This window comes from Nomascus leucogenys, chromosome 22a (genome assembly GCF_006542625.1).
Source record: "Nomascus leucogenys isolate Asia chromosome 22a, Asia_NLE_v1, whole genome shotgun sequence".
Lineage (NCBI taxonomy): Eukaryota > Metazoa > Chordata > Mammalia > Primates > Hylobatidae > Nomascus > Nomascus leucogenys.
Window position 1 is genome coordinate 133,314,207 of NC_044402.1, and position 25,177 is coordinate 133,339,383.

At 37.2% G+C, this 25,177-nt stretch overlaps 2 protein-coding genes and 1 non-coding gene across 11 annotated transcripts in view; 2 read left to right on the top strand and 1 right to left on the bottom strand.

The window, feature by feature from the left end:
- The window catches only part of GIGYF2 (GRB10 interacting GYF protein 2), a 164,448-nt gene that overhangs the window by 70,929 nt on the left and 68,342 nt on the right, over positions 1-25,177 (top strand). For all 8 annotated transcript variants that reach the window (XM_030803960.1, XM_030803966.1, XM_030803961.1 and 5 more), the window contains one exon: positions 20,703-20,882. In XM_030803960.1, coding sequence (XP_030659820.1) covers positions 20,703-20,882 — 180 coding nt within the window. The remainder of the gene's footprint in view (positions 1-20,702; positions 20,883-25,177) is intronic.
- On the bottom strand, positions 56-11,552 carry KCNJ13 (potassium inwardly rectifying channel subfamily J member 13). 2 transcript variants are annotated; one of them, XM_003274750.4, is made up of 3 exons: positions 10,059-11,552; positions 4,488-4,963; positions 56-2,407 (listed from the first exon to the last, which is right to left on the bottom strand). In XM_003274750.4, the coding sequence occupies exons 2-3, from the start codon at positions 4,945-4,947 to the stop codon at positions 1,785-1,787; spliced, it is 1,083 nt and encodes a 360-aa protein (XP_003274798.1). In that variant the 5' UTR covers positions 4,948-4,963; positions 10,059-11,552; the 3' UTR covers positions 56-1,784. The 2 variants fall into 2 exon arrangements, with proteins under 2 accessions (XP_003274798.1, XP_030659828.1); XM_030803968.1 differs by lacking the exon at positions 10,059-11,552 and having other exon boundaries at positions 2,347-2,407; positions 4,724-5,294.
- LOC115832557 lies at positions 16,254-16,361 on the top strand. The gene has a single exon (XR_004028088.1). It is a non-coding gene; the product is annotated as a U6 spliceosomal RNA (small nuclear RNA).

Below are 25,177 nucleotides of genomic sequence, written 5' to 3' on the forward strand. Positions count from 1 at the left end.
GCGAGAGTGTGATCTGTGTAAGTGATGTAGTTCCTTTAGGAAAAAACATACCATGTAAGTCTTCAATACTACTTTATTTTCACAGGTTAGGTGAATCTTGTTAATTTATTATAGAAATAAGAATTGTTGCTGTCTTTATGTGTTACAATAGTCTTGGGTTGGGAAAATCTGTTGGTCTGATTTCTACTTAAGAATGAATGTCTAAGATTTTCAAACAGCAAAAGTTCACAATAATTAAGTTTCTGTGTTCTTGATATTCTGGTATTATCAGTCTTAGACCACTCCAGAGTTCTTCTTTATTTTCTTTTCCTTTTGGTCAAATAGTAGAAAAATGTGACTTGCTGCTGAGCCCTGCTCTTCACACCTGCTTGCCTTTACTCAGCTAGTATTTATTTCAAGAGATGATTCCTGCCTAGGTCATCACCAGTGGGGAAGGTTAATCTTTCATTTTTCCCACAGAAACCTGAATAAGGGAAATTTCAGAAAAGAACAGCCACAAATCTGTTTGAAACCTGATAGGGTGACTTTTTTGGTTTTTGTTTTGTTTAAGGACAGTTTCTCTTTTTTTTATTGAAATGAAAATCATGCAAATGATCATCTTAAACTGGACATAAGGGAAAGGGCTCATTTTAGCATAGATAAAATAAAAAATGAAACAGAGGAAACATAATTTTTATGGAGTATTAGATTTAGAAAGAAATAATAGAGTTCATCTAGTCCAACCTCCTACTGGTGAATAAACACTGATTTTGTGTTTATAGAAAAAACTATCTGAAGTTAGAAACAGGAATTTGGGTTTGAAAATGCTTTGTTGCCTAATTATCTTTTGCTTTATCTACTGTAGATTTTTTTCCCTACTCACTCAAGTTATATCTAAGTAAAGCTTTGTATCCATAAAGACTTAAATATATTTTTGTATTTATGAATTAGAGCCATCATGATGTTTTATATGATCAAATGAATCATACATAGGAGGGGAATGTTTTTACTTAGGTTGCTAGAAGTCATTTAGATGAATCACTGTTTGATTATTATGGGGGACAGTTTTAAGATAAAATTTTGCGTCTCCTTGCAATGCAAAATACCACCCTGCAGGTTCCATTTGGGCGGAGCTTATCTTATCTGATCACCTTCTGCCACAAATAAGTGAACATATATGTATGTGTTCGGGTGTCATGTTCAAATGCTTTTAGGTTTATGTATAAATCTGTACTTTGTTGTTTTTCTCGTTAATTTTTGTTCTTAGTTGTTAAAAATTAAGGAGGTAATACTTACTTAAGTTTCATAGTAGAAAGAACCAAATGAGTGATCTTTGTTGTCTTGAAAAAAATCCCAGTTCTTAAAGGATGTTCACTAAGTATGGTGAAGTCATCATTCTACCCAGGGAGCTAGGTTTGAAACTAAACTGTTGCTTCAATTTGCAGATGAAAATGAGAGAATGGTTGATTTTCTTAGAGTTCAGTTGTGTTAAACTTCACTGTCCATTTTGCCTTCATTACTAGTATCGTACCACATTCTTATAAATTCACCAGCAACATTTCTGTATAAGTGTCTGTCAAGTTGAGTTACATTGATTTCAGCAGGTAACAAACTTTGTAATGTAGAGTGTTATGTTTCCAGAATGTGTATTGTTAGCTCAGCCATTTTTATGTGGGCGTAGGCATGATTACCGTGATGTAGAGAGCTATAATTAGCATTGAAAAAAGAAAACATGAGATACAGTAAAGAAAAAGTAGCTGCATAACTGGCTGGGTGTATTTAACACATTAAAAAATGGATAAGTCTTATTCTGTCAGTCCTGTTTCAGAGATCTGAAAATTGTCAATGCTTTGTCCATTGATGTGGATATCCAGGTCAGTCCTGTTTAGGCTTTTAGAAACCAGAGGAGTTGGAAATTCAGGGACAGTCTTGTCAAAATTCTCCATCTTGATTTGATATTCACCTTTGGAACCTCGGGTCAACAGAGATGCAAAACAGTGATGTAACATGATTTCAGAAGGTAGGTAGGATGTCCTCCTTTGGCATATTTCTCCAGTGCCCTCCTGCATTGCTGAAAGGGATACAACTAATTCAAAGTGAGAAGGATTTTCATGCTGGAGCAGAGTAGCCAGAGGACTTGATGGTGTAATGGAGTGATAGTAGGTTAGTGGAAAGATAAAGAATGGACATTCCTCAGAACTGATGTCATCAAGGTGGAAATCCACACTGGTCTGGTAGAGTTTGCCATTTTCTCTTTCCTGATAGAGTACAGCTGAGACCCGGACACTGGTTAGAGGGCTAGGTCGGGTGTTGGCCACTTGGAAGATAAGATTAGGTTTGCCATCCATGTGAGCTACTACTGCTATGTCAGTAAAGCGAATTGAGAAAGCTCGATTTTTTGGCCGGGCAATCTTCGCCACAAAGGCACCTAAATAAGAAATTATTGATTTTTTTTTTTAGAATGAAGACTTTAAATATCAATACTTTTTCTGAATGAGAAGTGTATATCAAATATTTCCACATTTCTTGGTGCCATGCCTTTCAATGAGTCAGGAATTGAACTCATTGTTAATTTGGTTAGTCTTATTTGCCTGAAGCATTTTTCAAAGTACATTTCTGTTTAAAAACCATGATTTCAAAATGAATAAGCAAAATGATTTTGTTACAGAGAAATGTAAAACTTCATCCTCTAGTTTCTTACATGTCAAAGAGTTGGTCATTTCCTATATTCCTGCCTGTGCTTAAAAAAAAAGTAATAGAAAATAAATGCAACTTGGCTACAGCCAGACTAAGTTGAAGTAGAGACTAGGTTCAGAGTAGAATGATTTGGGATGGGGAGGGGACCAGTAGAATGAGTGATATTTTGGCCGGGCATGGTGGCTCACGCCTGTAATCCCAGCACTTTGGGAGGCCAAGGCAGGCGGGTCACTTGAGGTCAGGAGTTCGAGACCAGCCTGGCCAACATGATGAAACCCCGTCTCTACTAAAAATACAAAAATTAGCTGGGTCTGGTGGCGCATGCCTGTAATCCCAGCTACTCAGGAAGCTGAGGCAGGAGATTGCAGTGAGCCAAGTTTGTACCACTGCATTCCAGCCTGGGCAACAGAGCAAGACTCCATCTCAAAAAAAAAAAAAAATAAGAGTGATATTTTGAAGAATTTCTAAACTTTGAAACGTATTTTTAAACTTTGAAACTCAGAAACCTTTTGTGGGGCAGGGGAGGACTGACTATCAGGTAATTTCAGTGCACCTTTCAGGTATATCTTCCTTGTGCCCTAAGCTATATATAAGCGTTTCTTAATCAGTTTTGTGCCACAGATTTTGTTGGTGGGCTGTTGGTAAGGTCTAAGAAGTAAGTACTTACCAGAATTATGTTTTAAGTGCTTGAAAGTAAAATATAAAAGAAACCAAATTATTGAAATTCAGTTGAACATTTAAGAAATGTTATTATAGTACTATATGTGCCTTACTGATACATTAAATAACAGTCTGGTGGTGGATTTAGTACTGTGATTTTCAAGTATTCTGGTTTGATATGACAAAATATTTATGATTTCTGTTTGAATCAAAGCTACTAATACTGCTGGTGATACTATTTTTTGTTGCCTGTAGGAGATGCCAAATTTCAATTAGTGGTTACTGCCAAGAGATACAAGTTTTTCCCATGTAAGTTTATAGACCCCCTTAATTGTATGCAAAGGACTGACCCAGTATAGGAACTCTTATTGTAGAAGTTTGTGATTTACAGGTTATAGAGCTGGTTTGTAGCACATTGGGATTTCATTCCACATCATTCTTCATATGGCCCAATGCTTACCTTCTCAGATTATTATTTAGTATATTAAAGCCAAGTTTTCTTTTGAAATTATGTATGTCACAAAAAAACGCCACTAGTCCTCCTTTAAAGGAAAGAGTTTTCTGTGTTCATGAGCAAAATTTCATAATCTTTGTGGACATATTTCCAATGCATTTTGCTAAGAATGTGTATACGTAACTTGTTCTCTAACATATAATGCTGATTGTGGTGTTCTGGGCTCACTGGCATAAAGTAAATGTTGAAAAGATGAACTCATAGGAGGGAATTCTAGCCCAGTGAAGAAAAAAAACCAAATTCCTCTGTTAGGTAAAATGACTGTCAAAATATGTATTGAATGTATTTATTCGTGTATTTGACAAAATGATTAGCTTCAGTGACAACCTCCTTTTAAACCTTTTGTTAATTTTTTTTTTTTTATATAGGATATTTCTGCAATTTAGTATCATACTGATCTCTTTTTTCTTAAGTAGTTCCAGTAAGTAAAATTTCGGCATTGAGACAGGTTCCTTAATGCATTTCTCCTATTTTTTTTTTGGCTCTAAACTGTTTCTTTTCTATCTTAGACATTAGCTGCTATTAATATAGATAAATTATTCTGTAACAGCATTACTTATAACTGACTATACCCTTTCCAAACACCTGTAGTTTGGGTTTTTTTTTGTTTTGTTTTTAAGAACAAAGACAAAATTACCTGTGATAAAAGCCTCTAGCATGAGGCCTAGGAGCATTTGTATGGCAAGTAAGGCGATTGCACTTGGACAGTCACCACTGGGGAACATGGTACCATAACCAATTGTGAGTTGTGTCTCCAGGGAGAAGGAGAATGCAGCTGTGAAACTGGTGATATACTTGACACAGATAGTGTGGTTTTCAGGTGGGGCATCATGATCTAGTTCCAGATCACCATTCATCTCAGCCAGAACATACCAGAGCACTGCAAAGACAAGCCAGTGGACAACAAAAGAAGCAGAAAAGACCAACATCATCCAACGCCAGCGCATGTCCATTAGGATTCCCCAAGCATCTCGAAGATATGCAAGACCTCTTTGAGCGCCATCCATTTGAAGTGTGCTGTGGCCATCCTTGGTGACCATCCTCCGGTATCTTTGACTTAGGAGAGGAGCAATAACTTTGCAATTACTGCTGTCCATCTCAGGCTGTATTTCTCTAAAATCAAGAGTAAATTAGTAAGCTCTTAACTGTTTTACAGTTAATGTTTGTGAATTTGGAGAGCTTATGGACTTTCTGCTTTCTTGGGAATGCTTCTCTAACCACAACTTTGCCAACTCTCTCGCTTTTCTCTTTATGTAAGGAGGCATTTACTAAGTCATTCATTTGGGAGCTAATTGTGTTAACCTTAAAATGTCTCTTTTATTGTTTCTTTGAATGACAGTTAAAACATTGTTTAACACTTTAAACATTTTCTAAGTATATTTTAGAATTCTTGTGGGTAGAGATTATATACCCGTGTGTCTTCCTTGCACAAGTCCGGGTGTCAAGCATTTATTGATTTGACCAAATATTATGTGTAAAGACTAGCATTTCATAGTTAATTTATAATTATGCATTATTCATAATTAAAAGGGGTGTGTTTAAATATGTAAGTGTTCTTCTGTGTAAATAATTTGAAGTCATTTGGAAGCTTATTATTAAACTGTCTGCAAATCCTTTGAAGCCAGATTTAGTACTAGGACAAGGCTTACATTTGTGGTAAGCTTTTAGAGGTCTGTAGTTCTAATGTATGCTTTATAATTAGCCTACTCAGAGTTTGATTTATTGATTTGTATTTTTAGAGACAGGATCTTGCTCTGTCTCCTAGGCTGGAGTGCAGTGCCACAATCATAGCTTACTGTAACCTCGGCTAATTTTTAAAATTTTAATTTTTGTTGGTATTGGGTCTCAATATATTGCCTAGGCTGGTCTCGGACTCCTGTTCTCAAGCCATCCTCCCACTTAAGCCTCCCAAAGCGCTGGAATTACAGGGGTGAGCCACCATACCTGGCCTTATTTAGAGTTTTATGATTAGGCTTTATTTGTTTTTGTCACTTTGCAACCATGTTCGTGGGTTCTTTCTGTCCTGGATGATGGATTGCTGTCTCTTTGCATATTCTAGGCTCTGATTAGATTGTGGGGTAGAAAGAGAATTGTTTCTTGGCAAAATAAGAAATTCCAAGAAGACATTTCTAGATAGCATTAGCTTTAAAAGTAAGTAAACCAGAAGAAAAAGGTTCAAGAGTTTAATGAACTAAAATAATCATTAAGGGGTTAAATAAGAATTTTAAAAAGATTAAATTAGTATAATTAGTTTTCTGCTGCAAACAGTTTTCATCAGTGGTTATCCTTTTCTCAAGGTGGTGAGTAGAAATCTAATGTATGCCTTCCTTGTAATCATCCTTGCGTATGACAAAGGTGTCTTAAGACTTTAGTATAGCAGTTACTAGGAACAGAACAGGAAATGCAGCTTTGCTTCCCTTGAGTGAGCCTCTCTTCTTTGCTACAATCCAGGACTATGAGTTTTTATTTGACTCTCCTCTTTGCTTCTTCCTTCAGAGGTAGATACCCTTGAGAGTGCTGCATACCCACCTCCTGGCTTTTAATGGGGCTTGAGAAGGGCACTACAGACTTGTGGAGCTAGGTTGGTGCTTGGGTTTCCTAGTTCCCATATCTCGCGACTTTGAGGCTTTGGAGACTGCCTGTGTTGTTGGAACTGGATATTGGCCAGCTGGGTATATACAACTGTCTTTTGCTCTGAGGTAACTTAACATTTATTGGTGATACTAGAGACTTTTTTTTGTATTTTCTTCAGATTTGAGCTAATGGAACACTGGGATGATTGTTGAGTTTATTTAGATTAGATGGCAATTTCAGTTTCATATGATACAGACTTTAACAAATCTTAGTGCATTATTTTAATGTTTTATAACGTATTACCCTAAAAAGTTGTCATAATCATTTAGTGTATTTTTTCTTGGCATAGCTACTTAATGACCTTTATTTTGTTAGATTATTTTTAAATGTATTAGGAGACCTGATTTCTACACTTTGGAAACAACAACAAAATCTTCATAGGCACTGTGATAACTGCTTTCATACTGTATTATCTCTTAATTCTTCAGTATCTTAACAAGATAGCCATTGTTCCCATTTCAGATGAAGTCACTGGTGCTCAGACAGATAAAATAAATTTACACAAGGCAAATAGGAGCTTTGGATTATTTGGATGGTTATTCAAGTCTAGCTAACTTCAAAGCCAGTTAATTTTTTTTTTAAATACAGGAAGCGTTTGGTGAAATAACAGTCTTTCCAAAAATGATTGATATTGCATTCTCAAGATAGTCTTTGATAGCCAAATTTCTAGCACCTTTAGTAGATGCCTTTCTTGCCCCATAACTGTCTCAAGTATCTATATTAAACCATTGTTAACTTTATTCATGATTCTTATGATAGTAATGATTAATAATATTAGCTAATATATATATTGTTTAGCATGTGCCAGGAATCATACCAAATACTTCATATGTACAAACTGATGTGAAGCCATTGGGCAGTGTCTGGCACAGAGTAAGCTCTCAGTAAAGTATTAGTTGCTTTATTGTTATTAAAAACGTGTCTGGCTCCCAGCACTTCGGGAGGCCAAGACAGGAGGATTGCTTGAGTCCAGGAGTTTGAGACCAGCCTAGGCAACGTAGTGAAACTTTGTCTCTATTTAAAAAAAAAAGCGTCTTAAGTTTCACAGTAATAAGTACCACTATTAGTCCCATTTTACAGATAATGAAAGTGAGGAACCAGGCATGGTGACTCATGCCTGTAATGCTAGCACTTTGGGAGGCTGAGTCGGGAGGACTGCTTGAGGTCGGGAATTCAAGATCAATCTGGCCAACATAGCGAGACCCTGTCTCTAAAGAAAAAAAAAAAGAAAGAAAATGAGGTATAATGAGGTAGTAAGTGGGGGATATGAATCTCATACATTCTGAGTCCAGAGGTAGTGCCATATTGCCTCCAAAACAGACATTTGACCCTGCTTAGCCTTTGTGAATAATACAGTTTCATTTGATTAGTTTTGTTCAAGAGCTGCTCCAGAATATTGGTTCTTCAGTAATGTTTTTTGGGTTCAGACCTATTATTTGTAGGTTAGAAACAGATTTTCAGTTAGGAAAGACTTCTTTCAAGATTTGAAGATTATCACAGTCTGAATTATTACATAGTCTAGTTGTGTTTTGCACATCAGTAAAATTAAAGCAATATAGAGAGGAGAGTTATGACATAACATTGCCAAGTTTCTGTTTTGCCAGATGAGAAGACAATTTTAGAAGTATAATACTGTCATTATAAATAAAATTATGATGACATAATAAAAGATTTTGACACTTGGAAGAAGGATATAACAATGAAAGGATAATTGGTTGCCTTCAGAATGGTGGGTGAACAACTTTGTCATTCTCCACTGTTGTTGCTTCCTGCCTATGTGAAAATGCCCCTCATGCTCCTGGACACTGGTGCTTGTTCCACATGTGGAGCCACTGTCCTACTGTCCTACTGAATGCTGCTGTCCTACTGTCCCACTGTCCTACTGAATGCTGCTAAGTGCTTAGTGTTTCACAAAAGTTTGAGAAAGAAAAAGCTCCGTGATTCTTTTTTATTTTCAGCCTACTTTATGAAAGTTCTAAAATTCCTTACTTAGAGAGAGGCTTTGTGTGTAGACTGTAGCTAACAAAATTCATCATTCTCATTTGGGCCTTTTCAGGACTGTTGTTACTTCTTACCTACAACTTTTGTAGCACTCTTACTCTAGGCTCTTTACAATTGTATTTTTTTTTCTCTTGCAACTAAATACATAGAAAAACCTGTGAACAGGGAAGTCAAAAGGCTAATAATCAGAACAGTTAAGCAGCGTTTTTTTTTTTTAAACCTAAGACTGCTGGATTTGGTTTGGATTGTGTTGGCAAGTGGAGTAATACAGAGAAGGAAGATTGATTGCTGATTCTCACTTAACCAGTTACCCTGAATAACTATTCTTACAGTCAGTGTGGTTTAGTGTAGAGAACGCAGGATAAGGGGATATGGCCTTCAGGCTCTGGCACTGTTGGTTACATAGCTGTGTCATTTTGGGCAAACCACTCAATCCCCTTGGCCTGGCATCCTTAGATTAAAACAAAGAAAGTGAAAAAAAGAGGGAATTATGATAATAAGATTTCTTAAAGCTCTACAGATTTATGTAAACAAACATATTTCCACTTCCTACAAAGGATACAAGTTTCCTATATGATTTCTTTTATTTCCGTATAGTTTGATGTCTGCTTGTATGGTTTAAAAAATTATATTATTGTTACCTGATGTTTAAGTATCATCAACTGATCCCAATAGAAAGTGGGGTAGAAGGTTGGGAAGGTTTGCTTCTATTGCTGTGTGTGGGCTGTAAAATATTTGCCCATTTATAAATTATTTGGAGGAAAAATAGTACCTATTAAAAAATGATAGGCAGCTTTACTGATCATCAGAATTCATTCTACTCATTGGGTTGTAGCACTTAAAATTATGTATTTTCTGTTGCCATGATATAAAATAATATAGTTCATACTGAGGAGTTAAGATAAAGGCTATAACTAACAAACATTAAATGAAGATGGTATTCCTCTGTATTTGTTCACGTCTGGTGTAAATACTTTAAGACTATATTGAAAGTTTTATAATGATTTCTCTTGCCCTCCATAATTAGGGCAAACACTATGAGTTCTAACCCTGTTATATAAGCTCAGAGATTCTATTTTAATTTCTTAATTGCAGAAATATCTATTAATTTCGGCAATAATTCCATGCTTAAAAATTTACAATTAGGATACTCATCACTTCTTAGATTACAGAAATAAAAACAAAGTGGCTTATTCTTTTGGCATTTGTTTTTTTATGCTCATTTTGGGTTTTTGAAATTCCTTCCAAAAGAAAAAGACTTTTTTTCCTCAAGCCACTGAATTTTTTTTTCTAAGTCCTTTATCCTCTACTGATATATTGTAATAGAAAATTAGTATACATTTAATAAGACAGTTAAGAAAATTTCCAGTAATACATTCAATATGGCTGTTACTGCATTTTTAAAATTTAAGGAAAAAGAATACAGAAACCTTACTATACTACCCTATGGATAATGTCTTTGTTTTCAAAATCTATTGGAAGTAATCTAGCTCTGTTCCTATTTGCCAGTCAGTTTCTTTCCCTGTTTCCCATAAGGAAAGAAATAAGAATGGATACTATTGCATGTACTCACCAGTTCTTTTGCTGGGTCAGCCTTTACGCCAAGGTAGGTCTTAAGGAAATTTACAGAGTCTGCCTTTTTGATCAGATAATTTTAATCTACAAGTCTAGTTTGTAGGTTCTCTTCTTGGACTGGTTTTACAGCTTACATTCCTCTGTTTATAATGTTGTGGGGGCTGGTTTCAGCTGAAGTTGATGTGATTGGTCACTTAGCCTGCAGGGGGGCCAATTAGCTCTGATCATGTGGAAAAGAATGCTGGTTTGTTAGGAGGTCTTTCTTTACCCAACACAAACCTTAACAACTCTGGAGAAAGCCTCCAGAACTGACTTGGAGAAGGGGTGCATTTTTTCCCTCTAATCAGGACCGGTCTTTAGTAAGTTTGCATAATCTTACTTAAGAGTTTATTTGAAAGTTCAAAGGGATAAAATTCCCTGCAAGATTTCTTTTCAGCCGTCTTTCCTTATATAGCATGTTGAAGTGTGAGATATTTCCTTTACTAATCTTTTTTTTCTCCACCCATGTCTTTGGGGAAGATTTATTTGTATAAGGACTTATAGGCATAAATTAGTACATTGATTTTCTTAGTTTTCTTCTCATGGCTCATCAGAATGGCTACCATTAGTTCCAGAGTTAGTAATATAGATAATTTAATTACCTGAAATCTTTTATTTTTTTGGCTAGGAAACAAACTTTTTTTTTTAAAGGCTGTATAGAAAGACCTTGAATAGGAATAAAATTAATTGTTCTGTACCTGATACTTTTAAAAATGCACACCTGTGTGAAAGAACTGAGGAATTTTCTTAAGGCTTATTTTAATGATGTTTAGGAGATGTTTCCCTGATCAGTGTGATGAAGTATAGTGTTAATAAAACATAGTGTACAGTGTACAGAAAATGTAACACAACACTGAAATAGCGTTTAGCTGGAAAATGTGATCCAGCTTGTTGGAACCCTGAAACGCCCTGTGGTATGGCTTTGTGCAGTGCCTTAGTGAACAGTACTTTTCTCCTCCTCCGTTAGCTGCTGATTTTAAAACTTTGACCAAATGTCACATGTAAGAGGATCTGAGAAACAAAGACTGTGATTGTTCAAAGTAAAATCTTGGAAGGCCTGCTGGGAAAATTATTAATGTAGACCAATATAATGCTACTTAGAAAGTGAAATCCGCCTTTGTAGAATCCTCTCCTTCCCCCCCACAATTTAAAAAATATATTAATTCCGTCTTTGTTTTATTAGTACCAAATACTTCAACACAAGTTCAGATACAGCATTAGAAACACTGACCTTCAGAACTAGGGAAGATAAAGTATAAAGAAGGATTTGTGGTGTGATGCTCATTCCCTGCATGTACTGGTAGGAATTACAATGTATATCAATTCCCAGCTAACACATTGAAGAAAAACAGAACAACACAACAACAAAATACTAGAACAAATATAGTATAATACTGCTTCTAGAAAGCAGAAGCACTTGAGTGTATCTGTCATGTGTTTTGAATATACATTATATATTTTTAATTTTCATTTTTTTTAGACATAGAGTCTTGCTGTGTCACCCAGGCTGCAGTGCAGTGGTGTGATCACAGCTCACTGCAGCCTCGACCTCCCAGGCTCAAGTGATCCTCCCACCTCATCCCCCACCCCCTGCAGTAATGCCACCACATCTGGCTAATTTTTTATTTTTTGTAGAGGCACGGTCTTGCTGTGTTGTCTAGGCTGGTCTTGAATTCCCGGGCTCAAGCTGTCCTCTCAACTCAGCCTCCCAAATTCCTGGGATTACAGGCATGAGCCACTTCACCTGGCCTGAGAATACACATTATAGTAGGCAAGACAGTTAAGATTTTATTAAAAGTCTTTTTCCATGGTATACTTGGTTTCAATATATTGAGACAAAAATGATTTGGCAAAATGATCTTCAATTAAGAAAGAAATGTCTTAAGTGAAGCTTTCTAATTTCTGGATTTCTACAATTTGAAAGTCTTGCTATGATCTATAAACAGTGATTCCTAACTGCTGTGAATATTGTAGACCAGCTCTGAAGTGCCCACTTAGGAGCATAGCTCTCCCATTACAATAGCCTGAGCATTTAAAGTCATTTCTGGTTGAAGTTACCAGGTTAGCTGGTGTAGGGGAGAGAGAAGACCTTCTCTCTTCCTTTTGAAGGTTTGATAATTGAGTTTATAATATAAAGCAACAGTAGGTATACTTAACAGAAGAAAAACAGTTTACATCCTTATGCACAAGAGTCCCACAAAACATGAGACTTGAGGAAGGACCAGATGATTGAAGTTCTTATAACATTGGAATAGGGATGTGGAGGTCCTGGGGGAAGGTATTGACAAGCTATGGGAAAATGAGGGGAGGAAATGTATGATGAACAAAAGTTGTCTAGTTATTGAGATAAAGTCTTTCAGGTATTGAAAATTAACTTGAGGAAGAACGCTACTAGACCTTTTAATCTCTTATGTTGCAAGGTTAATTTTCCCTGATTGATGAAATTCTAGGGAGGGGACAAAGGAATTTTTTGAGATAAGGGGGCATCAGAGAAGGCCCCTCCCTGTGCTTCCTGTTCCCCAAGTTCTCTCAGTTTGCAGTAGTGAGTATACCAAAGCAGCATATTTTGGGGTGGTGTTTCCTGGGGCTCCTTCACTGAGATGACACGGGTATTGGCACAGATGATATGCCACCTTCACCCAAAAACTCATGGTCCTTCCCATCTAGACAATTTGTTATTTCTGTTGTAGCCGTTTCACAGTAAGGTAATTGGAGATGGCTCTAAAATATTTCTTCTATGAATGAACATAAATGGTAAATACCTGTTCATAGATTGATGGATTGTGTCTCCAAAATTATAATGATTAAATTAAGCAAGGTACCAAGACCCGGTAAATTATTCTGTGTTAAATCTAGTCCTCTGTCCCTAAAGGCATTTGATTTTCTTTCTGACTGAAATAATTCACTATATATCTATAAATGTATCACATTTTTCTTGAGAACAGTAAAATCTTCAGTTGGAGTGCGATTTCTGGCCTATGTAAGTAGGTAATCTCACAGCTTTAAAACGTTAGCCCTGGTCTCCATGTTCTTGCTTACATAGTGTACTTAGCTTTGTTTTGAAGATGCCTACTCTATTGCCATTTCCACATGTCCAAGCCAGCTACTAATTGCCTTCCCACAGATTTCAGGCAGCCTCTGGGTATGTACCAGCAGACAGCTGAGCATGAAGGCTGTAGGGTTATGGTACATACTCAAATGGCCTGAGGACCTTTTTCAGAGATTCTGATACACTGCAGCTTCTCCAGTCTCTGCTGTTTTTTCAGGACTCATGTTAACCATCTGAGCAGGTTATTTATTCCTCAGGGAGAAAGTTGTAACTCTCTGGGTACAGAATTTAAACTGCTCTGTCCTAGCCACCCTGAACTTTGTTTATAAGTAATTGTAGGGGAGAGGGGTGGTAAATATCAACACTTGAGTGGGATGCCCTTTCACCATTTTCTTTGGTGTTAGAATATTTTTTTGGTGTTGATCAGATAATATATATCTGAATAGAGTAATACAAAGTCACTCCTTAAAAAATTTGCACATAAACAAGCTTCAAAGTCTGTCCCATAATTCCACTTTTGCTTGTGGAGATTGGGCACTTGTAAGCTCCAAGTCTCACAGCTGTAGATTTTGTTGGCTGAGTGCCTCTTTGCTCCATCTGAAGTTTTCCATAAACACTGTTTTTGGCTGTGGGTCAAACATGCACACAGGTGCCCTTTTACTGCTCTTTCTCCTTAGGAAGTCCACTCAGACCAGGCAAAAACCAACACTGCATTTTAATTTAATTTAATTTTTAGATGAATCCTATTTGGACTTAATACACTAAGATTGAAACAACCAAGTATTTATTGCCACTGGGGAAATTATATATGTAGTACGTATGTATTTTAGCACCTTTACATAATTTGCTTTTAACGTAAGGACATAAAATACATCGTTTTCCTCAGTCATGTTTGCTATATTGAATGGAAAAAAATACATTTAAAATTTGTGTTTCTTTGCTTTTTGAGGGTCACAGACACCTTTAAAATTCTGACGAAAGCTGTAGACCCTTTTCCCTGAAAGAAGAAGAAAGCATGCCAGCACAAAGTGCATGTCCAGTGCAAGGATTCACAGCCCTGAGCTCATTCGTTGACTGTAGATTAAGAATATTTGGTTCAGGCATGAGTTTGTAAATAATTCAATAAGGTTTACTTTAAAATCATCTTGTTTGTAAATCTGTTAAGATTTAAAAAATAAGTCAACTGAAATACAGTATTTGGTTAGTCAACTTTGTCATGGTGCTGACGTTACAGAAGGAGGAAGCCTTTGATTTTGAATGCTGAGAAGGGCCATGTAACTGTCTCTCACTCATTTTAGCCTTCGTTACTATGAATTGTTGGAATTTTTAGACGTGAAGGGAACTTAGATGTCATCTTCTAAACTGCCCATGAATGACTTTAATATTTATTATTTATTTATTTTTATTTTATTATTATTATTTTTGGAGACGGAGTCTCACTGTGTTGCCTAGGCTGGAGTGCAGTGGCACAATCAAGGCTCACTGCAACCTCCACCTCCCAGGTTCAAGTGATTTCTCCTGCCTCAGCCTCCTGAGTAGCTGGGACTACAGGCGCACGCTGCCAGGCCAGGCTAATTTTTAGTATTTTTAGTAGAAACGGGGTTTTGTCATGTTGGCCAGACTGGTCTCGAACTCCTGACCACAGGTGATCTGCCCGCCTCAGCCTCTGAAAGTGCTGGAATTATAGGCATGAGCCAACATGCCTGACCTATTATTTATTTTAAATTATATCAGGAATACATACACACACACACACACATATATATTCAAATTATAAAGATGATGGTCTCCTTAGCACTCCTACCCACCCATCCAAATTTACACAAGTAAATCTGTAATCAATTTGGTTAGAAGGGATTTATTTTAATATTTTTGGGGATTGCTTAGATACAGTATAATTTTTAGTTATATTAGTAGTAATTAGAAATGTGTATTTTTATGACTGAAGTCACCTTCTACATAATTTCTAGAATAAAATTTTTATATTGAAGAAGTTAGTCTTAACTATTTTTTTTCAGGAGCATGCATTTTGAAGTCATTCTGTGGGAAGATGAAAACAAATTTAGTTCTATGTCTCCCCTTTTTAGAGATGTTGACACTTTCCTCAAATGTACCATGCATGATTTGTCTACCACCCTTTTAGCTTGTTATACTTAAATCCCAGATCTCTGTCTTCCCATTCAGTTTCTCTAAAATTTCTGGCTGCTTCCAATGGGTCAAATTTATGAGTGAACCATTAAGAATCACTTAGTGTAGAGATAAACCATGGGTTAGGAGTTTGAACACTGCCTAGGTTCTGTTTCTGATTTGGTTATGATTCAGCCATGTGGCCTTGGGAAACCACCTTACAGGTATCCCTATCCTTGCAGACGCAAGAGAGTTAATGATGGTTGACTTAATCTCTTGTGGTTATTATGAAGATCAGATAAGATACATTAACACATTTTGCCAACTGAATTAGGTTATTTATTTACATGTGTGTCCATGGACCTGGAGATCAGATGCTATGTCTAAGCCTTATCTTTGTTTTTAGTCCTGTGTCTCTAATTGTGTTTGTCAGTAAAGGAGTGAGTCACTTAATGGTTGCTAGAGGTTTGAGTAAAACAAACAAGCAAACAAATGGTAAATTAGTACTATTTCTTTTTTAAAAAATTTTTTTACGTTTTAAAAATTATAGATAAATATAGAGATGAGGTCTCACCATGTTGCCCAGCCTGGTTTCAAACTCCTAAACTCAAGTGATCCTCCCTCCTCAGCTTCCCAAAGTGCTAGGATTACAGGCATTGAGCCACCATGCCTGGCCAGTAGTACTATTTCTTTGGGAAAATATTTAGTAGTAGTCAACAAAGTTGAGCATACTGCGACCTAGCAGTTTTGATGCTAAGTACATACCCAACAGAAATGCAAACATATACTTACCAAAACTCATGTCCAAGAATATTCATAGAAGCACAATTCTTATGATAGCAAAAAGGTAGAAAACAACCTAAATGTTTCTAAGCAGTAGCATAAGAGTAATACCGTGTGGTTTGTTCATACAGTGAGATTCTGTACAGCCGTGTAAAAGACCAAAATATTCCCTGTAACAATGAGAATGAATCTCCCGTGCTTGCTTCAGCAGCACATACACTAAAATTGGAACGATACAGAGAAGATTAGCATGGCCCCTGTGCAAGGAGAGTGAATCTTCCGTAATGTTCAAAGCTAATATTTGGGGCTAGAAATTAGAATAGTGTTTATCTTGGGAAGGGCTCTTTGGGAAGACACATGAAGATTTTTGAGGCTCCCTAAAATCTTTTTTTAAAAATCTAAGGTGGTAGTTAAATTATATGTATTTGCTTTATGAAAAGTCTGTCAATTGTACATTTGTGATTAGTGTACTTTTAAAAAATGTTTTCTTAAAGAGGTGGGGAGATGAGTGAAGTCCATTTAAAAGTTCTTGAGGTCTTTTCACCCTTATGAAAATGAGCACGGCCCCTGGAGGCAGAACTTATATGGCTTGATGAAAAATGTGGCTGTACTAACAAAAGAGAAACAAATTTAAAACAACCTTGTGATTCTCAAACTGTTGGAAAACCTGTAGCTCATAAAGTTTGAATGACCAATTCTGCATTCTTTGTTCCAAAAAGGATTTGAGGCAGAAAATTTGAAGATAAAGAGGAAAGCAACACCATAGAAAGAATGATGAGATTGGGAGTCATTAGACCTGGTTTCAGATTCTGGCTCCAATTATTTTTTGTTTTGTTTATTATTTTTGCTTATTTTGTTTATTTATTTTTTAATTATTTTGTTTTTTATTCTTTTTTTTGGGCTCCGGTTCTTATCTACACACCTTGACTAGTGAAGACCCAGTTCCTCATTTGTGAAAGAGGGGGTGGAGGTGTTGTGGAGAATGAAGTAGCCTGAATTTACAAGAATACTAGTTCCAAACCATTCTGCATGAATATTGGTTCAAACCATTTTGAACTATACTTGTTCGGAAATTTCTATAAAGGAGCTTAAATTTTGTTACTAAGTGATTATTTGCACAAAATAATTTCTTCTTTTTTTTTTGTTTACTAAGTCAGATCTAGGTGTTTTTTTGTTTGTTTGTTTTTTTGAGACAGAGTCTCGTTCTGTTGCCTAGGCTGGAGTGCAATGGTGCAATCTCGGCTCACCACAACCTCTGCCACCTGGTTCAAGCGATTGTCCTGCCTCAGCCTCCCGAGTAGCTGGGATTACAGGCATGCGCCACCATGCCTGGCTAATTTTTTTGTATTTTAGTGGAGACGGGGTTTCTCCATGTTGGTTAGGCTGGTCTCGAACTTCTGACCTCAGGTGATCTGCCTGCCTCGGCCTCCCAAAGTGCAGGGATTACAGGCGTGAGCCACCACGCCCAGCCTCAGATCTAGTTTTTTACTTGTAGTATCAATAAAATTTACTTATGTACCAGTAACAATTAAATACAAGGATCAAAAATTTAGCTCCATGAAATTCAGCATCCCTGAAATTCAATGGATAGGATTTTCTCATAACATGATCACATTTTTAAAAAGCCTGTTTAGGGCAACAGTTGGAAATAAGTGATGAAGAAACTGAATAAATTATACAGAAGTGCCCTTCTACATAATTTACTAAGAGGTCAAGACAGAAGGATCACTTGAAGCCAGGAGTTCAAGACCAACCTAAACAACATAGCAAGACCCCCATCTCTGCAAAAATTAAATGAAATGAAATTTTAAAATTAGCTGAGTGTGGTGGCACGTGCCTGAGGTTCTAGCTACTTACACAAAATAATTTCTTTTTTTTTTTTTTTTTGAGACGGAGTCTTGCTCTGTCACCCAGGCTGGAGTGCAGTGGCGTGATCTGGGCTCACTGCAAGCTCCACCTCCCAGGTTCACGCCATTCTCCTGCCTCAGCCTCCCGAGTAGCTGGGACTACAGGCGCCCGCCACCATGCCTGGCTAATTTTTTCTATTTTTAGTAGAGACGGGGTTTCACCGTGTTAGCTAGGATGATCTCAATCTGACCTCGTGATCTGCCTGCCTCAGCCTCCCAAAGTGCTGGGATTATAGGCGTGAGCCACTGCGCCCGGCCACAAAATAATTTCTAAAAGCTGCAGTATAGTTTTTGATATATCAGATATTACATAATAACTACAATAGATTTAGATTATGACTTCTTTGGTAAACCAAGTGATATAGTTTGGATGTCTGTCCCCTCTAGATCTCATGTTGAAATGTGATTCCCCAGTGTTGGAGGTGGGGCCTGGTGGGAGGTATTTGGGTCATGAGGGTGGATCCCTCATTCCCTCCCCACTGTAGTGAGTTCAAGAGTCTGGGATCTTTGTCATCTTTCTTGGTCCCTCTCTCACCATGTGACATACTTGCTCTCACTTCACCTTCCACAATGAGTAACAGCTTCCTGAGGTCTAACTGGAAGCCAGGCAGATGCTGGTGCCATGCTTGTATAGCCTGCAGAACCACGAGCCAAATAAACTTCTTCTTTTTTTTTTTTTTTTTTTTTAATAAATTACCCAGCCTCAGGTATTCCTTTATAGTCATGCAAAATGGACTAATAAACCAAGGAAAGCCAGAATATAGTTCTGACATTCCAGACACATCCTGCAGGTAAGAGCAAGGTCATAGATAATAAAACCCTTGCTTGGTGGTTCAAAACAGCAAACATTTATTATCTGTTTCTGTGGGTTGGGAATCTAGAAGCAGCTTAGCCTAGCTGGGTGGTTCTGGCCCAGGGTTCTTGTATGGCTGCACTCAAGGTGTCAGCCCATGCTGCAGTCTCTCAAAGCTCAACTGGGGTGTGATCCACTTCCAGACTCATGTTTCTGGTGGTAAGTCTCAGTTCTTTGCCATGCGAGCTTCTCCACAAGGTCTGTGTCACTACATGGCAACTAGTGTCCTTCAGAGAAAGTGTCCAAGATGGAAACTACAGTCTTCTTTAATATTGTAAGTGGCATCTCATCACTTCAGCTGCATTCTGTTAGTCCAGCTCATAATTAGGGATAGAGGATTCCACAGAGATCAGCAGGCAGGGATTGTTGGTGAGCTCTTAGAGGCTGCCTACCACAATAAGAAAGCAGCAGATCATGTCTTCCGTTCTCCGAAGATATTTTATCTTTCAGTAGAATGATACCTAGTAGCAGACTAACAACCATATGGGCAAGCAGGATGCTGAATCTCTATGTAAGATGGAATATAACAGAATGACCAGAAATTAGAATTTCATTTTCATATGCTGCTGTTCAATTATTTTTTCACTTTTAGTATGGATTAATTAAAAGGATTGAGTTTGTCATTATGAGAACATGAACTTTTATTGTTATAAACTGAGGACATCAATGTATGTTATTCTGGATTTTCAGCTATTTTGATGTGAGATTTTATAAATGTTATGAGTTATATATGTTAGCACATGTGGAATGGTGACTAAAGAATTTGTTTGCACAATTTAGAATGATCTTGTCCTTTTAAAATACCAGTTTAGTTTACTTGGTATACCAGGCTCTCTTTTGACATTAATGTAACTTTTGAGACATTAAGTTAGACATAACTTAGCTTTAAATTCTGTCCAAAAGCAATTTATGGTATGCCTGTATTGTATTAGGTGCTAGAGTAAATGAGATTATACTACTTTTCAGTTTTTTTTTTTTTTTTTTTTTTTTTTTGAGACAGAGTCTCACTCTGTCACCCAGGCTGGAGTACAGTGGCGCAATCTCTGCTTACTGCAACCTCCGCCTCCCGGGTTCAAGCCATTCTCCTGCCTAAGCTTCCTGAGTAGCTGGGATTACAGGCACTTGTCACCACACCCAGCTAATTTTTGTATTTCGAGTAGACACGAGGTTTCACCATATTGGCCAGGCTGGTCTGCAACTCCTGACCTCGTGATCTGCCCGTCTCGGCCTCCCAAAGCGCTGGGATTATAGGCGTGAGCCACCACGCGGCCTGCTTTTCAGTTTATAATCTGTTTTGGAATGAAAGAGGGCCTGAAATGTACAGATACCATGTTTAGGCAGAATCACCAGTAGGTGTTAGTTATATAAAGTATGTTGTATGATAAAAAATATCATATAACTTTAAAAAGTATGTGCTAGTAAGGAAGGATTGGCAAGATACACTGTTAGTGAAAACAGCAAACAAAACATTTATAACATCCTGAGGGTGGCGTTTGTGTGTGTGGATGAGGGAGCTATGTATACATGTGTAAGTGTACACACGGACAGTGTTTGGAAGACTTATAAGAAACTTGGTGATGGTTCCTTCTGGGGAGTACCACTCTGAGGGTCTTGTGTAGGAAGATGGACTTTTCATTGCATGCCTTTTCAAAAAAAAACTGTACATAATATTTTTGTTTAAAAAAATTGCCCAGTCTGTGAATATTCAGCTTTAAGAAATGTGTCTAATAATATATACATATACCCACGGTTATTTTAGTGATTTTTTCTGAGTATTGAAATGGACACGTTTGCAGGAAAGCTTGATTTGAGCTATGAAGTTTGTTTTCAAAGTCTATACTGGCAGAGGCTCATGTTTACTTAACCATATTATTTTCTTTACAGGGAGACCAAATTTTGAGGAAGGTGGACCAACATCAGTAGGGAGAAAGCATGAATTTATACGCTCAGAAAGTGAAAATTGGCGCATCTTTAGAGAGGAACAAAATGGAGAAGATGAAGATGGAGGTTGGCGACTAGCTGGATCAAGGAGGGATGGAGAGAGGTGGCGACCTCACAGTCCTGGTAAGAATTCTGTTGAGTAAAGGCACACAGGGACTGAAATAAGGGAAAGTTTGATGGAAATAGGGATCAAATGAAAAAGATAAACTGGCTTAAAAAATGTGGGGGAGGATTCATATTATTTATGCTGTCACAGTTTTATTACTAGAAAAAATTGCAACATAAAAATTTCCTACATCTATTCAGTTGATTGAAATCACTCTTCTATTTTTCTGGGGCAAATAGTGTAGTTTAATGGGAAGCACCTGCTCTCAACTGCAGAAATGAGGGTTTCATTCAGTTTTGTCTACCTCTAAATCTTTGAATCTTTTTTCAGCATTCTTTTTTTTTTTTTTTTTTTTTTTTATTATACTTTAGGTTTTAGGGTACATGTGCACAATGTGCAGGTTTGTTACATATGTATCCATGTGCCATGTTGATTTCCTGCACCCATTAACTCATCATTTAGCATTAGGTATATCTCCTAATGCTGTCCCTCCTCCCTCCCCCCACCCCACAACAGTCCCCGGAGTGTGATGTTCCCCTTCCTGTGTCCATGAGTTCTCATTGTTCAATTCCCACCTATGAGTGAGAACATGCGGTGTTTGATTTTTTGTCCTTGCGATAGTTTACTGAGAATGATGTTTTCCAGTTTCATCCATGTCCCTACAAAGGACATGAACTCATCATTTTTTATGGCTGCATAGTATTCCATGGTGTATATGTGCCACATTTTCTTAATCCAGTCTATCGTTGTTGGACATTTGGGTTGGTTCCAACTCTTTGCTATTGTGAATAGTGCTGCAATAAACATACGTGTGCATGTGTCTTTATAGCAGCATGATTTATAGTCCTTTGGGTATACAAGGCTACAGTAACCAAAACAGCATGGTACTGGTACCACAACAGAGATATAGATCAATGGAACAGAACAGAGCCCTCAGAAATGATGCCGCATATCTACAACTATCTGATCTTTGACAAACCTGACAAAAACAAGAAATGGGGAAAGGATTCCCTATTTAATAAATGGTGCTGGGAAAACTGGCTAGCCATATGTAGAAAGCTGAAACTGGATCCCTTCCTTACACCTTATACAAAAATTAATTCAAGATGGATTAAGGACTTAAATGTTAGACCTAAAACCATTAAAATCCTACAAGAAAACCTAGGCAATACCATTCAGGACATAGGCGTGGGCAAGGACTTCATGTCTAAAACACCAAAAACAATGACAACAAAAGCCAAAATTGACAAATGGGATCTAATTAAACTAAAGAGCTTCTGCACAGCATTCTTTAAGATTTATAAATGTGTAAAAATTACACACTTGAAATATGTGCTTCCCTCCCCAACAATGAGTGTTTTTACTAACAAGAAAGGGTTTATTCTTTCATTTTTTCCCTTTCGAAAATGTGATTTAACCTTATTTGAAGAATAAGCTTTAAACCTAGGTCAGAAACATAATCACAAGTTCATTCTTATGTCCTTCTAACTTTAGAAGAAGGAGAGAGAATAGTAGTGATTAGTGGTTTTTAAAGTTCTTCTGTTTGTCTCTTAAAAATGCTTCAAACTGTTCTTGGACATTAGATATGCTAGTAATTGAAGACACTAGTGCTTTGTGTTAAAGTTCATCCTGTACCACAGTGCTGACTCCATGCCTCATGATAATCAGATGCAACTGTAGTTCAGATGCAACTGTAGTTCCAGTTGTGGGGTCATGCAAAACTGAAGCACACAGAGTATATGTGCATGCCCTATGAATTTCATGTGTATGACAGTATTTTATCAACCATGTGCCAGAGAGGCTTACCTTTAATACAGGAAATTATGATAATGTAAACTGTTTTCACTTTTAAAAATCAAGTTATTAGCAAAACCACTAGCTTAGATCTGGGTAGACATTATAACAGGCATTCAGAGTATTTTAAGGAAGTGGTAGATAGATAGAAACATACTGAAGTTAATGTTTGGGTAGAGTTAGGATGCTTTTATACCAGCTCTTCATGGCCGCCTCTTGGGTGGGTTTTCTGTCATTAGTGGGCATTGTTTACATCACAAGGTCTAGACAATTTTCATTAGTCTGTGTCCTGGGCCAGATGTTACAGTTCTCTAAAAGGCATCACTGCATTTTATGCTGAGCTTGTCCGTAGTCAGAGAGTTTGTAGACTATGTTCCCAACAAGCATTCAGTGAAGAATGGATAGGATCTGGGCTGAGAGAGAAAAGAAATTCCAGCTGGTCAAAAACAAACAAGGTGAATGTTTTGGAAGATGAACAGTGTTTTTTGAGCCCGAATGTCTGATGTTGATTCTATTAAAGGGGGTTTAACAAAGTACCTCCCACCCAACAACTTAGAATTTGATTATATATTATCTTCTTCTCATCTTTTCTAAATCTTTCCCCCTAATATTTGACTTTCATGTCATTTTTGTCATCAACTTGTGTATCTTCCAGAACTTTTAATCCATATACATATATATTTTTTCAGTCACACCTGTGGCTGAAATCCATATATTTTTAAAAGACAGTTTGGGGGATATAAAGATATATGGGCCTGAAAAAACAGTGTAAATGCATTTTAAAAAAAAGAATACGATTCACTTTTTAAACCCAGTATATTCAAAGTATAGCCTGATTATAGCAGTTTTCATATGTTAACTCTTAACGTTCGTTAGTTTATGGTTAATCTTTTATTAAGATTTGAGTAAAACTTTAAATTATTTTAACTGATTTTATGAAAATAGTATCCAACTTTAGTTTAGATGTAGGGTCTGTAAATCAGCAGTCAGCCTTAATAAGTACCTTACATGTCTTACTTGCTATGTTTAGTTTCGTGAGTAAAATTTTATGAACTACTGATAAGATAACATTATGGGATATAAAATAGGGCTTCCGGCTGGATATGTATGGAGGTGGGACCATTAAGGACAGGGAGGCATCCATTCTGGGAGCTGAACCTAGGAAACTCAGTAAGAGGAAACATGAGCCAGGTACCTAGAAGGGTAGATTCCTATCATGATGTACATTTAGACTGTTAGAAATGAAAGCAGTACAGAGGGCTCTGGAATTCATTTGATCATGAACACTCTTTTCGCATAATGGCTCTAGGTTTCCATGTAAGCAGTCTGAGTATAAAATTCCTTAGTTCTCATAAGAAGTAGTAAATAGTGTTTTGTTGTTGTTATATGAAGGGATGGGAGTGTGGGAATAAGATTTCTTTTTGTGAGTGGCATATCAGATGCTACCTGTATTTGGCATTTTAACGTTTTGCCCTTTGTTTTCCAATTTGATTTTTAGATTGCTGGTTTTTGCAAATTTTGTCTCAATAGTGAGAACATTTAGCTCTGGCCACATTTCTTTTTCTTATCCCCCACAGAGAAAGCAGTCAAGGATGGAAAATTCTAATAGGTTAAAGCCTGCTTTTCTTTTTAAGACACTTTTAGACTCAGGTCTGTCAGATTTTTTTTTTTTTTTTTTTTTTTTTTTTTTTGAGACAGAGTCTTGCTGTCGCCCAGGCTGGAGTGCAATGGCGCGATCTCGGCTCACTGCAGGCTCCGCCCCCCCGGGGTTCACGCCATTCTCCGGCCTCAGCCTCCCGAGTAGCTGGGACTACAGGCGCCCGCCACCTCGCCCGGCTAATTTTTTGTATTTTTAGTAGAGACGGGGTTTCACTGTGTTAGCCAGGATGGTCTCGATCTCCTGACCTCGTGATCCGCCCGCCTCGGCCTCCCAAAGTGCTGGGATTACAGGCGTGAGCCACCGCGCCCGGCCTAGGTCTGTCAGATTTTAGCAAGAGTTTCCCTTTCTTTTTTTTAGAAAAATATCTTAATTAGGATCTCTTATTATTAGGCAATCTTTTTTTCTGTTGGGAAATGTAGATTTAGGAATGTCCATAGGGGTATTATATGGATAGGGAGAATTAAGAGATGAGAAAGAAGGGAGAGTAAGCATGTTATTGTGGAACAAGCAGCAGAGGGTTTTAGTTCTACTTTGCCATGTGCGAATTGGGTTTTAGTTCTACTTTGCCATGTGCGAGTTACTTCTGCTGGCAAAGTTTTAGTTTCTTCTTAAACTATAAAATTAGGATAGTGAACTTCATAAAATCTCTGTGACAACTTTCAGTGCTGTAATTTTATGAATTTTTGGGGGAGGATCAGAATTACAAGTAGGAACCTGGCATTAATGAGTTTGGTATACATCGACACAGGGAGCTGATTTTATCCTCAAACGATGATATTTTCATGGGAAGAAAGAAAATGCTTTAAGATTGGGCAAAAGGAAGGCATAAACTTCAGTATGGAAGGATGTCTAGTGCAT